This window comes from Ursus americanus, chromosome 6 (assembly GCF_024610735.1).
Source record: "Ursus americanus isolate L20-20 chromosome 6, mUrsAme1.1.p, whole genome shotgun sequence".
NCBI classification, from domain to species: domain Eukaryota; kingdom Metazoa; phylum Chordata; class Mammalia; order Carnivora; family Ursidae; genus Ursus; species Ursus americanus.
Window position 1 is genome coordinate 52,017,430 of NC_142132.1, and position 15,526 is coordinate 52,032,955.

General features: G+C 36.6%; 2 protein-coding genes across 16 annotated transcripts in view; one reads left to right on the forward strand and one right to left on the reverse strand.

Moving 5' to 3' along the window:
- The window catches only part of FAM149B1 (family with sequence similarity 149 member B1), a 76,027-nt gene extending 64,957 nt beyond the window's left edge, over positions 1-11,070 (reverse strand). For 2 of the 7 annotated variants that reach the window (XR_015724823.1, XM_087863040.1), the window contains exons 1-3: positions 10,855-11,064; positions 6,824-6,928; positions 5,623-5,752 (exon numbers count right to left, since the gene is read on the reverse strand). Coding sequence is in view for 6 of the 7 variants with exons in the window: in XM_087863040.1 (XP_087719166.1) it covers positions 5,623-5,752; positions 6,824-6,928; positions 10,855-10,901 (282 nt within the window). In the remaining variant the exon portion in view is untranslated. Of the gene's footprint in view, positions 1-5,622; positions 5,753-6,823; positions 6,960-10,854 lie in introns of all 7 variants that reach the window. The other 5 variants (XM_087863038.1, XM_045783510.2, XM_087863039.1 and 2 more) reach the window with 5 other exon arrangements.
- The window catches only part of ECD (ecdysoneless cell cycle regulator), a 44,671-nt gene continuing 39,888 nt past the window's right edge, over positions 10,744-15,526 (forward strand). For 7 of the 9 annotated variants that reach the window (XR_015724824.1, XR_015724826.1, XR_015724825.1 and 4 more), the window contains exons 1-2: positions 11,180-11,351; positions 12,815-13,032. Coding sequence is in view for 3 of the 9 variants with exons in the window: in XM_087863041.1 (XP_087719167.1) it covers positions 12,828-13,032 (205 nt within the window). In the remaining 6 variants the exon portion in view is untranslated. Of the gene's footprint in view, positions 10,763-11,179; positions 11,352-11,392; positions 11,771-12,814; positions 13,033-15,526 lie in introns of those variants that run through there. The other 2 variants (XR_015724829.1, XR_015724828.1) reach the window with 2 other exon arrangements.

Sequence of the window (15,526 nt, forward strand, 5' to 3'; positions counted from 1 at the left end):
TCAACAAATGGACATTTATGGACAAAATTTAAACAATTTATTAAAAGATATTAAAGAAATTGATATTAAATTAAAATATTTATGAGGAGCCCAGCTGGCTCAGTCAGAAGAGCATGTGACTCTTGATCTCAGGGTTGTGAGTTCAAGCCCAATGTTGAATGTAGAGATTACTTAAATAAATAAATAGATAATAAATTTTTAAAAATGAAAAGATTTATATATCAAATTCATGAGAAGGAGAACTCAGTATCATTAAGATGGCAGTCGTCCCCAAATTGACCTATGCAATTTGACAATCTGACTCTAACATACTGACAAGGATTGGCCATGACAATTACGAACAATGCAGTAAGAGTTCCCTACCAGATATTTTGGATTATTATAAAGTTACGGTTTAATTAAAACCAGCTGTATGAGTTTAGGACCGAACAGACACTTTCATATTTTAAAAAATTAATCTATAATAGAGGCAGCATAGCAGAGCAGTGGGGAGGATGCAACGATTCTCTGGGAAATGATACCACCTTCATGGAAGAGTTGAAAAAGTTATATGTGCATTTTTAGTGATCACAGTGACTAGGGGGTGCTCCAGGTATTTAATATGAAGGGATCATAAATATTAAACATCCTGCTAGGCATGAGACATTTCTGTACAATAGCCACACCCAAAATGCCAAAAATGCCCCTGGTCAGAAATCCTGAACTAGTTAGTAAATGGTGCTAAAAAAATTCATTATCCATATGGAAAAATTATGTTCCTGCTGTATATCATACACAAAAAACAATTCCAGGTGGATTATAGACTTAAATGTGAAAATTGTGAGAGTTATAAAAGCCACATACTGGGAAAAGATATTTGTAATATATTTAACAAAGGATGAGTGTACAATTGCTACTACTAACAAAAGCAATAACAGTGGCTTATACAAAGTAAAAGTTCATTTTTCTCATAAAAAAATTAGTCTAGGGATAGGCATTAAAAAGCTGATATAGTGGCTCCATGGACATCAAGGACTCAGTTTCTTCTATCGTTTCCATTCTCAGTGACACTTCATCGTCCAAGATGTCTGCTGTACCTTTAGCCATATAGTTCCATGTTCCAGGCAGGAATTAGGAGAAAAGGGGTAAAATGGGGAAAAAAGGCATTCCAGAAAGCTCCATCTCCTGACTTTTGTGTACAATTCATTAGCTACCACTACCTGTAACAGAGGCTGAGAAATAAATTTTCAACTGGTACAAATACCTGAAATTCTATAGGGAGAGTGGATATAAAGTAGGTATCTGACAGTCTCTGTTATAAACATCTAGAACAGGGGTCAGCAAGTTATGACTAGTGGGCCAAATCTGGCCCACATTCTGTTTTGTAAATAAAGTTTCATTGGAACAGTCACACCCATTTATTTACCCACTATCTATGGCTGCCTTCTCTAGACTACAGTGAACGTTGAGGGTCCTGATGGGACCTGCAAAGTCTAAAATATTTCTACTTTATCAAAAAAGTACAACGACTCCTAATCTAAAAGATAAAGAACTATTAATTAATATGAAAATAAAAAAATAAAAATAAATGGATATGAAATATAAACAGGTAAGTCACAGACTACAAATATGGGCAACAACATCATGTATGAACTCTCCAAACATAATGCTGAGCATAAGAAGCCAGATACAAAGAATACATATTGTATGATTTCATTTAAATGAAGGGCAAAAATTAAAAAAACTAGTGAGAAAGGTCAAAAAAGAAGTTTTATCTTTGGGGTTGAGAGAAGGCATGTAGGAGCCTTGTAGCGTGTTGATTGCCTATATCTTTTTTTTTTTTTCTTAAAGATTTTATTTATTTATTTGACAGACAGCCAGCGAGAGAGGGAACACAAGCAGGGGGAGTGGGAGAGGAAGAAGCAGGCTCATAGCGGAGGAGCCTGATGTGGGGCTTGATCCCATAACGCCGGGATCACGCCCTGAGCCGAAGGCAGACGCTTAACCGCTGTGCCACCCAGGCACCCCTGATTGCCTATCTTATCTGGGTACCATTTCTCTCTCTCTCTCTCTCTCACACACACACACACACACACACACACACACTATATGTAAGTTGTGCAATTTTTTTTTTCTAACCAACCCAATAGCATCAGATACCTTTTTTTAAAATCTAAAAGTCTGGCAAAGATTAAAAAGTTTGATAATTCACTGTTTCGGTAAAGAGTATAGGAAAATAGGCCCGTCCATATATGTTCCTGGTGAGACTGGAGATTGGAATAACTTCTACAGAGACCAAGTTGGCAACAACTTTCAAAATTACAAAAGTGTGTATCTTTTGACCAGAAATTCCACCTCTAAAAGTTTATCCTCAGATATATTCACATTTATGTAAAATAATATATGTACAGTGTTATAAATGCAGCATTTTCTTGGTAATAGCAATGAGTATGCAGCTATTAAAGAACAAATAAATTTCTTATAATAATAGATATTCTTCAAAATATACTGTTAAGTGGAAATACAACTGGCACTAAATAGTGTATATGAGAATCTTTATGTGAAAATAAAAATTAAAATGTACAAAGTTAGCAAAGGAATCAACTACATTTGTTAATAAAGAATTCTTGTCTGGTTCCTTATTTTAATTGAAATAACTTTAGTGTTTTGACATTTAAACTGATATTTCCTATTCAATTGGCAAGCAGTCATCAAATCTCAAGGGTTTCCTCCTATCTTATTGAGACTTTTTATAAGGAATGGCTTTTGAAATATATCAAATACTTTTTCAGCATCTATTGATTTGACCATATTTTTTTCATTTAATTCATTGACTTTAAATATACTACATTTGCAGGTACTGACCCATCTTTGTATTCCTAGAATAAACCTTACTCGATTACTAAAAAAATATCAACCCAAAGCATATAAAACTAAAATAGAACAGAATTGGGCTAGCTACTTTTATGACTGTTGGCTATAAAATTTTAAAGAATAGATATAGATAGAACAGATACAGGATAGAAAAGGAAGGTCTTCCTTCACATCATTATATTAACTTTAAATTTTAGAATATTTTTTAAATTTTAGAATATTTTAAAAGAAATAAACCTAGAATATAAACTCCAGAATGATTTTAAATAATAAATATACTTAGCAAAGTAGTATGCCATTAATTAAACTGAAAGGAAGAAAAACACCAAGACAGTTCCAAAGTAAATAAAATGTATAATTAAATACTATCTTCAATTTTAGTATCAGTTGTAACTTACAATAAGAGATTTTACTCAAAGTAAATAATCAAATGACAGAAGTAAAGGAAGATCTAAATAAAAGGACTATATTTCTAGCTAGAATACTATGTAAAGATGAGAAATGATTGGTGTATATAAAGTATTTGGCACTGGTATCTACTAAATACTCAATGAATTTTAATTCTCTCTACACCTTCCCTAATTTAATATAAAGTTATAATGCTAGACCAATTAAATCCCTGATGAATATTTTATAAAATTTGATACAAGTGAAAATAAAATTCAGCTTAAGATGTAAAGGGGACACAAATACTAAATAATTTGTTTAATGAATACTGGTAGGTTTGTCCTAAATATTTTTAAAATACAATGAAAACTATATGATTTTAAATCAAATATAGAAAAATGGTTCAAACAACATAGGTTCCACAGCATAAAAACTTAATTCATACCTCACACCATATATTATTTAAAAAGTCGGGTGAGTTAAAAAGATAAACACAAAATTCTATAAATGCTAATTAAGAATATAGTCCATCTTTCTAAAGATAAAATCCTGACTAGTATAGAAATGAAGGTAGTAGAAAGAAGTAGTAGTAGTAGAACGGAAAGTCAAAAGTGAAATGGTAATATTTGATCGTTAAAAAAAATCTGCTACACGGTAAAGAACAAAAGGAAAGCAAAGGAAAGGGAAGCATTTGTATGACATTCATAACTTACAAAGAAGTACTAACTGCAATATAGAGACAACTAATGGAAATATATAGTTAGTACACTAAAAACCTCACAATAAACCATCAAATTAATTAATTCCCTTAGGATAAAATTTATATTCTTTACTATGGCCTTATATCATCTAGTCCTGCCTGCTTCTCTGATTTCATTTATGCTTTCTCTGCCTGATACCATCGCGCAACCACACTGACCTTTTTTCAGTTCCATGAACACACCAAACACTTTCCCTTGGAAACATGAAGTTCTTTTCATCCTTAGGGCTTTTGCACATGCTGCTGGTTAACTGTCAGGAAAGTCCTTTCCTCACTCTTCACATGGTTAACTCTTTAATCTGTAAGTCTCACATCTACCCAATCTGATAATCCTATCTAAAGTAAATCCCCCCTATGTCCTGTTTCAGTACCCTGTCATCTTCCTTAGAGCACTTCTCATCTTTTGTATTTTATTTACTCTTGTCACTCGCCCTCATTAGACTATTCAATTGTGTGAGTCTCACTCACCCCATATTCCTCAGTACAATGTCTAACAACAGATGTACTCAATAAATACCTATTGAATGAATGAAGAAAACTGAAAACTCAAGCATCAGATAGTAAAGGAAAGCTCAATTATGATATTAGGAATATTATGTAACTATATATAACTATTCAAATTGACAGGTATGGAAGTAGTAAAAGAAATATTTATATGGAATAATGGTGAATGGAAAAGCAGACCACAAAATAGGATGCACATATACAACTAAGTAAGGAAAGTGTATATACAACCAAATTCAAATTACTGGAAAATAATTCATGGTGATAATCATAAATTATAACAACTGGCATACTTCTGTAAAGAAAACAAGTTGCTGACAACAATATGGTATAATAAAGTCAGTACTGTGGAAAAGTCCTTACAAAATAATATTAAGTGAAAAAACAGAGCATAACATTGTATGTACACCATGATTACAGCTAGGTCAAATTAAATACAGAGTGAAAGAAGACAGAAATAAAAATACCTATTGCATCAAGGCAATAAACATGCATAAAATGTGACTTTAAAATTTTCTTTTAAGGTTTTGATCTTTTAAAAATAATATTCTATAATGGGAGATAGCCGTAAATAAATAAATAAGTATGTCAATCTCATCTCAACACCTAATAAATAATGACTAAATAGCATTTTGGGTAGATATCTTTAGTCCTTTTTTCTAATATGTACATAAGCAAAAATACATGTAAATTTAAAATAGAACCACACTATCCATACATACTATTTTTAATCTGCTTTTTTTCATTTAATCATATATCACAATCATTTTCCCAGTCTATAGTGGCTTAATAATCAAGTTCCAAGAACAACTTAAACAACAAGTAACATTAGTGGTAGAGAGACACATTAGTGGACTACACAAAGCAAAAGTAGACCCAGGACCCAGATCCATACTAACCTGCAACTGTTAAGTCAAACACTAAGCATTTGTAAGGATCAACTACTGTATCCATAAAACAAAGCAAATACTGAAAGAGGGTAAAATCTGATAAGTATTAAAACGTAAAGAACCAATCTTCATAGAGTAAAGGACTGAAATGTACTGACAAAACTGACAAATCCTAACTCCCAGAATAGTCTCCCAAGCACTCCATCAGACCAGTAACATACAACTCACACCATAGCCCCAGGAGAAGTCCGAGCTGCCTTCTGTAGAGATCCCTGTGCCTGTATAGCTTGGAAAAGCAGATCTTGAATGCCCAGTGTCAGCTGATGTAAAAGGTGATTCTTGTGTGATGTCAGACTCACTAAATGCACAATTTGGAAGGAAGAGAGAAAACAGAAAAATTCTTATACTTCAAGTTTCTGTAGCAGTAACTACTCAGCAATTTACTAGGCGACAAGCATGCATACAAATATATCTACAGAAGCAAAAATAAATGAAGAACTTAACACTTAAGCATCATGGAAAAGTCCTAATTCCTACAAAATTGATGACAGTGATTCTAAATAATTCAAGCCATAGTTTACAACAAATACTATAACATTCCATTTACAACATCTACCCGTGAAAACTAAAGTCATTTCAGAAATATGAATAGTAATGTCTGAACTTGTATGGCACTTTTACAGTTTACCAAGCACTTTTATAGATATAATTCCATTTTATCCTCACAACAACCTGATGATGTAGAACTCAATTAACCCCATTTAAAAAAATTTTAAGTTATATTTATTTAAGTAATCTCTTCACCCAATGTGGGTCTCAAACTCATGACCCCAAAATCAAGAGTTGCGTGCTCTTCCAACTGAGCAGGTCAAGCACCCCAATTAATGCCATTTTAAAGACAATCTGAGATTGAGTTCTAGGTTTTGAAATTAGGTTTTATGACTATAAATTTTCTATGATACCACACTGCTTCTCAGAACCCTCTTTGAAATTACAGTACGCTGTTTCTTAAAATGATAACCACAGCTAACACTTACTCATTTACCATATGCCAATCATTGTGCCAAGTTTTACGTACTTTACCTCATTTATATTTACAACATCCTTTAAGAGATACTATTATCTGGTAAGTAACTTGCCCACTGTTACTCAGCTAGTAAGTGTCAGAACCAGGATTAAAAATCAGATGTTAAACTCCTTCTGAGTCTTGGCTTTTAACTATGTCATAATACTATTTTTCAGGGGTTATAAGTATGATGTTTCCATTAGCTGTTCCAGAATGAAAACTGAATAGTACTGAAAATGTGACAAAAGTTTTGTTTTGTTTCATTAGTACAAGACTAGATATCAAGCCTAAGCCAAAAACCACTTTTGCCATTATTAAGTGTATTAAGTGTAATAAGCAAACGAGTACACTTTGTCTTATTACCTTTGGGAACTTGTGTCTTTTTCATGGCTGTCATTGGTAGAAGAAATTTCATCCAGCTGCTCTGGAAGAGGATGATGATTAATAGCATGTTTTGTTATTCCTTTCCTGTGAAAGATTTTTTAAAAAGTTATATTTCCTGTAAAGAAAAAAATATATACTTTTCAATAACTTGACTACAGGTTAGTTACCTACTTTCTGCTGCTCTGGGACTGCACTGTCCTCCTGTATGGTAGCCCTTAGCAACTAGCAGTTAAAATGTGGTTAGTCGGTGTGATGAGCACCAGGTGATGTATGGAAGTGTTGAATCACTATACTGTACACCTGAAACTAATATTACACTGTATTTTAACTGGAATTTAAATAAAAACTTTAAAAAACATGGTTAGAAATGAGATGTGTTTTAAGTATAAAACATGGGATTTTGAGTCTAAGTACAAGAATGTGCAATAGATCACCAATAATTTTATCTTGATTACCTGTTAAAATGGTAGTATTTTGGATATGCTGGGTTAAAAAATATATTCTTAAAGTTAGTCTCACTGCAAATTTAAATTATAGTAAGTTATAACCACACACCTTTTAGAACAGCTAACACAAAATACAGTAATAACACCAAATGCAAGCGACGATGTGTAGAAACCAGATGTCTCATACACTGCTGACAGAAATGTAAAAAGGTACAGCCACTCTGGAATAGTCTCACAGTTTTTTTTTTTTTTTAAGATTTTTAAAAAAAGATTTATTTATGAGAGGGAAAGAGAGAGAGCATGGGGAGGAGCAGAGGGAGAGGGACAAGCAGGGTCTGCACTGAGCACGGAGCCCAAGATGGAGCTCGATGTGGGGCTTGATCCCAGGACCCTGAGATTATGATCTGAGCTGAAACTTAACTGACTGAGAAACCATGGAGCCCCAGTCTCATGGTTTCTAATAAAACGTGTACCAATGTTGGTTTCCTGGCTTTGACATTATACTAGTTACATAAATTGTCATCATTGGGGGAAGATGGGTGAAGAGTTCATGGTATTCTATGTATGATTTTTGTAACAGTGAGTTTATAATTATTTCAAAATAAAAAGTCAAAACACTAATTTCATCTGTTACTACTATTTTTTAACATGACTACCTGAAAATTTAAAATTCCACATGTGGCTGTATATTTATTTCTATTGGACAGAGCTGCTCTAGAGAGTTCAACATGTACATTAAACTAAGGGATCAATTATATGTTCCAGTCTTAATCATCTATAGTAGACTTTCCTCCAACACAGAATTCTGCAATAAATTAGTTTAGGAAACATGATAAGCTAAACAAAGTACATAGGTTTCTTTATAAAAGTTCTCTTTAGGGTCTTTAATTTGCAAATGTATATTATAAATCTCTAATACTCTTACTTCATTGGCAAGGAGGGTGAAGCACAGAGAGACTAAGTAACCTGCTTAAGGTCATATGTCAACAAAGTGATGGAGCCAGGATTCAAATCCAAGTAGTCTGGCTCTGAGGCTTCTCAGAGCAAATGAATAATTTGAGATACAAAAATATTAACATTTTTGTATATAAAGATAAAGTTAAGGGCCCAGTTAGCAGAGCTTGTACTTGAAATTATTTCTCAAATGATGGGGATGGATTTGTGGCAGAGCTATTTGTACTTCTCTCATTCAACAATCCTACAACAAAAAGCTTGTCTTTGAGACAGTGGTAGTGAACAGAAATGTAGATTCCAGCTACAAAACAGAAACATAAGACATTTTTTAATCTGTCAAAGAAATCTGACTATGAAATGATAATACCAGAGAAATGTTAAATTTGATCATAGCATTATTTTTACGTAAGAAAATAACCTAGGGGCGCCTGGGTGGCTCAGTCAGTTGGGCGTCTGTCTGCCTTTGGCTCAGGTTGTCATCCTGGGGTCCTGGGATCTAGCCCTGCATCAAGCCCCACATCAGGCTCCCTGCTCACTGGAAAGTCGCTTCTTCCTCTCCTTCTGCCCCTCCCCCTGCTCATGCTTGCTCTCTCTCTCTCTCTCTCTCTCAAATAAATAAATAAAATCTAAAAAAAAAAAAAAGAAGAAAATACCTATAATTTTTAGAGATGCAGACTGAGGTATACAGGGGTGAAATGATAATTGTCTGGGGTTTTGCTTTCTGATTTACAGATGATGGACAGAGAGGCTGAAAAAAGATAAAGAAGATAGATGAAGCAAATATATCAAATTCTTGATAATTGTCGAATGTGGGTGATAGGTGGTTCATTATATTATTCACTATACATGTATGTTTGAAATTTATAACTTTTTAAGTGTTAAGCTGTATGTTGAATATGACTTTTTTAAAAAACTCTTTTCAATATCTGTAATTTGGAACTTTTAGGGAGAAAGCTAGAGTTACTTCTTCAAAGCAAATTATCATTCTAACACCTAAAGTAAAAATCGTTTTTATTTTACTGTCATTTAGATACATATAATCCTCATTATCTTCATTATTCATATCATCCTGACTCCTCTAGAGAACCGTCTTTGGAGAGAGTTGCCGTTAGAGAGTTCAATCCAATCAACAATACAGAACAAGTAACGTAACTGTACTGGAGTAATTCTCACCCATAAAATGCCTACCAACAATTTTTCCACAAATGATTTATTTTTTTACTCTCAGAATGGTCAGAATTAATTATAAAAGCAGACTTTTAGCTAAGTCCTGTTCCCTTTATTGGAAAATTACTTTCTTCTTTCTACTTCCTAAAAAGCTTATTATCTGAATTGCTACTGTGTAGATATCCTGTTACTTAGTAGATAATAAGCTTCTGAAAGCAAGGAGAGATCACAGATTTTCTTTGTATGGCTACTGTACCAAGTAAAGGTGGGAAAGGACAAGAAATTACCAATTACTGAGGCTCTACTATGTGTCAAGCCCTGTGCCATCACTTCAGATAGGCTTTTAGAGAAAGTCTTAGTCCTATATTAAAGAAATGAATACTCGAATATTTAGTAATCTGCTGAAAAGTCACACAACTAGAAAAGAACCTAGCCAGAAACCCAGACTGACTGAAGATTCCATGCTTGTTATTACCATGTATAGTTAGTATTTAATTTTTAAATGTATGGTTGCTAAAATTACATAGCTCTATGGAGGAAAAAAGCTGGGATTTGAGGATAAAAAGCCCAAGCTCAAAACCTATTGTTTATATAATCTTAGGATGTGTAAACTTTCCCATAGTTCATGTTCTGAAAAACTGAAAGATAATCATACCCATCTTACAGAGCTGTTGCAAGGATCAAGATGTGAAAGTCTTTTTGAAAGTATAAAGCATTAACAAATGTACATTATCATTACTTGCTAAATTACAACACTTCACCAGGGGTGGGAGGTGGGTTGTTAAGCTTAAATATTTGCTCTCTAGAGCAAAACCTATCCTTAAGGATTCTGATGTTTAACGCAGAGATGGGGAAGCAGTATGTGTAATGATTATGACCAACGCTTCAGGGTCAGACTGACACCAGGTTTGTGTGCTCCACCACTTTCTGCCTGTATAACCTTTGGCATGCTACATTCTTAAATCTGAGACCTTTATTTGTAGAATGTGCAAATAATATTCCCTATTCTGTATCCTTGCGGACAGGATTAAGTGAGCTAATGCACGTAATCGGCTTTGTACGGTGCCTGGCACTAGGTATATTCAACTTTTCTGCAGCACTCAGTTAGCTATTAGTAACTTCCCGATTTGTCAATGGCCATTGACAGGTATGAAGCACTGAGGAAACTACAAATGCCATAGGAGACCCAGTCCCTCCGTTCAGAAAGAGCAGCCCAGGAAGGCCAAGGCCTAGGGCAGCACAAGTAACATGCCCTTAGCTGGAGATGGAGGCAGACCGGGCAGCTTCTGACAAGTCTGGGAGGAGAGAATTCCGAAGAACATTTTCCTTCCCCCGCCCTGGAAACGGAAAGGTGAGAAGCCCTGGTTGGGAAGGGTCCAGAGCGCTCGCGGCCCGCCTCAGCCTCCCCCGGCCCGGACTAGGATGTCTAAGCAGTCCACTCACAGCTCCAGGCTCTGTGGCACCGCCTTCCGCGTGTATCTGGAGATCATCCTCCTCTTCCTCCTGTGCCGCGGAGGGGGCGGGCACGCCAGGGTGGGGGCCTCCGGGCCTGGCCCTCCCGCCGGCTCCGGCCCGGCCCCCTCCCGCCACCTTCCGGCCCCGTCACGCCCCGTCGCCTAGACTCCGGACTGCCACCACTCCCTGAGTCCCCACACCTCCATCCTCCGCCCTCCTTGTTTCCTGGCGGGGGCGGAAGTGACGAAAACACAGGGGCACCGGCGTAATGCTCCCGCGGGCGCGCAGTAGTGACGCCACCGGGGGTTCCGGGGCCTAGCGGGTCTTTCAGAGCTTCCGCTGGCTTCAGGTGCCCGGGAGGCATCTGGACTGACCTTGGGCCAGGCTTTGGCTGCTACTGGCAGCTCCCGACCGGCTCACGCGGTGGGAGGGGCGGTCGAGGAGAGGTACCGCTGCGGGAGACGCGTGGGGGAGGCCCGAGAATCGTAAGCGGAATTGGTTTCCTTTTGTTGAATGGAGGGAGGAAGCTTAGTGTGGGTAAAGAGAGCTAGACTCCAGCTCAGCCCTCTGCTGCGTGGTCCCTTCTCTTTCTGTGTGCCAGTTTTCTTACTTGTACAGAAAGGAGTTCGCCTGAGGGATCTCAAAGTCCCTTCCAGTTCTAACACTAAATTTTTCATAAAAATGTGTGCTTGGCATTATGAGGTGGTTGGACGGAATTATCTGCCCTTCTGGGTTGAGAAGCCAAATAATGATTTGGACACACTGGGTAGAAGATGCAAGTTCCTCTCGACCTCGTTTTATTAGCCCGTGAGAAAACCGAGTTAAGAATAAAAATCGAATTGTGCCTTACAGTGGACTATCCAGTGCAGTGCCTCTCTTGACCAAGCCTCATCTGGCAGCAATAGTAAGCTCGTACTTCAGTTTGTAAGGAAAACCCTTAGAAAATAGAGATATCTGGGGCGCCTGGGTGGCACAGCGGTTAAGCGTCTGCCTTCTGCTCAGGGCGTGATCCCAGCGTTATGGAATCGAGCCCCACATCAGGCTCCTCCGCTATGAGCCTGCTTCTTCCTCTCCCGCTCCCCCTGCTTGTGTTCCCTCTCTCGCTGGCTGTCTCTCTCTCTGTCAAATAAATAAGTAAAATCTTTAACAAAAAAAAAAAAGAAAGAAAGAAAAGAAAATAGAGATATCTACCTGCTCTTAACATACCGGAGCTATCCCCCCTGAGACCTGAAAAAGGGTCAGTTTTAGGACAACTGTAGGATCAAGAACCAAGGGCAAATTATTTTGGTGTGAGATGATAGGACATGAATGTTTTGTGGTTTTGAATTCCTCATATGCTGTTCAATCTTCATAAAAGGAGATTTAAATTCTACAGAGTGAGGAAGATTGCCCTAAAGAGCTTTTAAATAATAACAATTTGGGGGAGAAATTTAGAAGTGAAGGAGTAACATTCTCATTCTACAGTTAAGGAAAAAGCCCCAGAAAGAGAAATTGAGGTGCTCAAAGTGACAGAACTAATTAGTGGCAGAACTGGGATTTTTGATAGTATTTAAACAAGATGTTATTACAGTGCTTCTCAAAGTGTGTTACATACGCTAGTGCTAGTATGAGGGCAAACTTTTTTTAAATTTATTTTTTTCCAAACGTTTTTTATTTTATTCTTGCATACTATTAGTTAATTTGAGAATGTGATACTCAATTTTCACTTACTGTATTATATCAAAAGTTCCTTTAATATAATTTCAAGTATGAAAAACATAATTTCAATTATAAAAACATCATTGAAAGAATATTAAATAGGTGTTATTATTCATACTTGATCAAGGCAAAAAGTTAAATGATAGCATGTGGATAACTGAATTTTGGAAAACAGTGGAATCATGTCGAATAGTTCAGAGAATTGGATTTTACTTACACATTATTCTGTGTGCTTTATGTTCAAATGTAGCTTTCAGAGAAGAATGGAGGAAAATATGAAGCTTGCTACAGTGGAAGACACTGTGGAGTATCACCTATTCCTGATACCAGATGAACCGAGGGACCCAGAAAAACACAAAGAGATTCTTCAAAAGTATATTGAGAGGATAATGACTCAGTTTGCACCTCTGCTGGTCCCCTATATCTGGCAGAATCAGCCTTTCAATCTCAAATATAAACCTGGAAAAGGTAAGGCTCTTTTACTTACTTTGATGTGATATGTGTGACTTCTAATTCTGACAACAGTGATCTGTAGTAGTCCATAGATCATTCAGTGTTGTGAGGAGTTTTATAACCTGAGCTTTTTTGATTAGTGATGCTTGCCTATATTTGGTTAGGTCCTTAGACTTACCAAAAAAAATTTTTTTAATTCATTTGATGAAAGCTTTCTAATAGTAATTACCTTGAGAACTAATATATACTCAACAGTATTAAACTGTGGGTGTTCTTGGAACTTCACTTTTCTGTGCTATAATGTATCTCGGTACCTATAGTAAACAGGTTCAGGCATCTGGCTTCCTTAACTGTAGCTTCCTTTAGTGGTTACTCTATATTCCTCATTCTCAGTCATGTGTTTAGTAGGCTGCCTTGTTTGACATAGTTGTGAAACTATGTGGCTTTGCCTGGCGTATAAAGAGAAATAATTGGGCTTACGGCCATTGTTTGCTACTCAGAAGCATTTTGAGGTTGCTTCACTGCTTCTCTGTGTTGTTGGTGCTTGAGATCTGACCTCGGACCAAATGTGGCACTTTTTCTTATCATTTCATGTAGCTTTAGTAAAATGAGGCACAAATAGGTGACCACGGCTCTTATTCATGCAGGGTCTTATTTCAGATCAGGAGTCTGGCATCTTTTGATACCGTCAGTCTAGGTCTCAATGTAGTGTTTATCTGTTATCTTTTGGCTAGCAGTTGCCAAATATGTTCCCTGGTGTTAATTTTATCGAACCCCTATTCACTGAAACACATGTGATATTTATTGGCAAGAACACCTCACATTAGCACAGCACATCCAAAACCAACTCCTTATCTTTTTCCTAGAAAATCATTTTTACCCAATGTTTTCTTGTCTTGCTTAATGGCGTTGTTATCCACCTAGTTGTTCAGCTTGTTAATAATTCAAAATTATACTCAGCTCCTCACTTGACCATGTTCAGTCAGGCACTAGATCCTGTGTGGTTACTCCTAAAATACGACCCCTTCTCTACATTTGTTTGTCTACAATCTAGACCCTCTTTATCTCTTCATCTGGAAGACCACAGCAGCCACCTAACTAACCTCTCTGGTTCCAGTATCTCCAGTTCCTCACACTGTTGCCAGTTACCTTTGTCAAACACAAATTTGATCATGTCAGTCTTTGGCCTAACATCCTTCACCAGTTGCCCATTGCTTCTGGATAGAGTTCAAATTGAAGTTTAATATATAAGGTAGATAAAAGTAGTCTAATTGGAGCTTCTCTAGTTGAAGGAATTTGAGAGATCTGGGGTGGGAAGAAGAGTTGGTTGGGCTGTTCTTCCTACCTTTTTTTTTGCCATGGCAGCCCTTGAGACACTTCACAATGTGCTTGTTTGACCTTTTGTCTGTTAATATTGGTAGATTACATTGATTGATTTTCATATGCATTACATTGCATTCCAGGAATAAATTCAATGTGTTGAATTCAGTTTGCTAGTATTTTGTTGAGGATATCTGCATCAGTGTTCCAGGGATATTGGTCATAGTCTTCCTGTATTGTCTTGGTCTGGCTTTAGTATGAGGGTAATGCTGGCCTCATAAAATGCGTTTGGGAGTGTTCCCTCCTCTTCAGTTGTTTTTAAGAGTTTGAAGAGGATTGATGTTAATTCTTCTTTAAATGTTGGTAAAATTCTCTAGTGAGCTTTTCTTTTCTGGGAAGTTTTTGATTACTGACTCAGTGTCCTTTACTAGTAACCTGTCTGTTCAGATTCTCTATTTCTTTGTGATCCAGTCTTGATAGGTTGTGTGTTTCTAAGAATGTACTCATTTCTTCCAAGTTATCCAGTTGGTTGGTGTACAGTTGTTCGTAGTGTTCTCTTATAGTCCTTTTTATTTCTGTAGTATAGGTTGTAATAGCTCCACTTTCATTTCTGATTTTAGTTACTTGCGTCTCTTTTTTTCTTACTAATCTGAGATTTTGTCAATTTTGTAGTGTTTCAAAAACCAAATCACTTTATTTTTTTCTATTTTTCTATTCTCTGTTTCATTAATCTCTGTTCTAATCTTCATTATTTCCTTCCTTCTGCTAGCTTTGGGTTAGCTTTTCTTGTTCTGTTTCCTTCAGGTGTAAAGTTAGGTTGTTTATCTGAGATCTTTTATAACTATAAACTTCTTAGCACTGCTTTTACATGTCTGTTTTCATTTGTGTCAAGGTGTTTTCTGATTTCCTTTGTGATTTCTTCTTTGACCCATTGAGCTGTTTAAGAGTGTTATTAAGGTAAAAAAAAATGAATGTATTAAGTTCTACATATTTTTGAATACTGCACTTGTTTGGGTGCCTGGATGGCTCAGTCAGTTAAGTGTCTGCTTTCAGCTCAGGTCATGATCCCAGGGTCCTGGATAGAGTCCCGAGTCGGGCTCCCTGCTCAGCGGGGAGTCTGCTTCTCTCTCTCCGTCTGCCTGCACCTCCCCCTGCTTGTGCTCTCTCTCGCTATTTCTCTCTCTGTGTC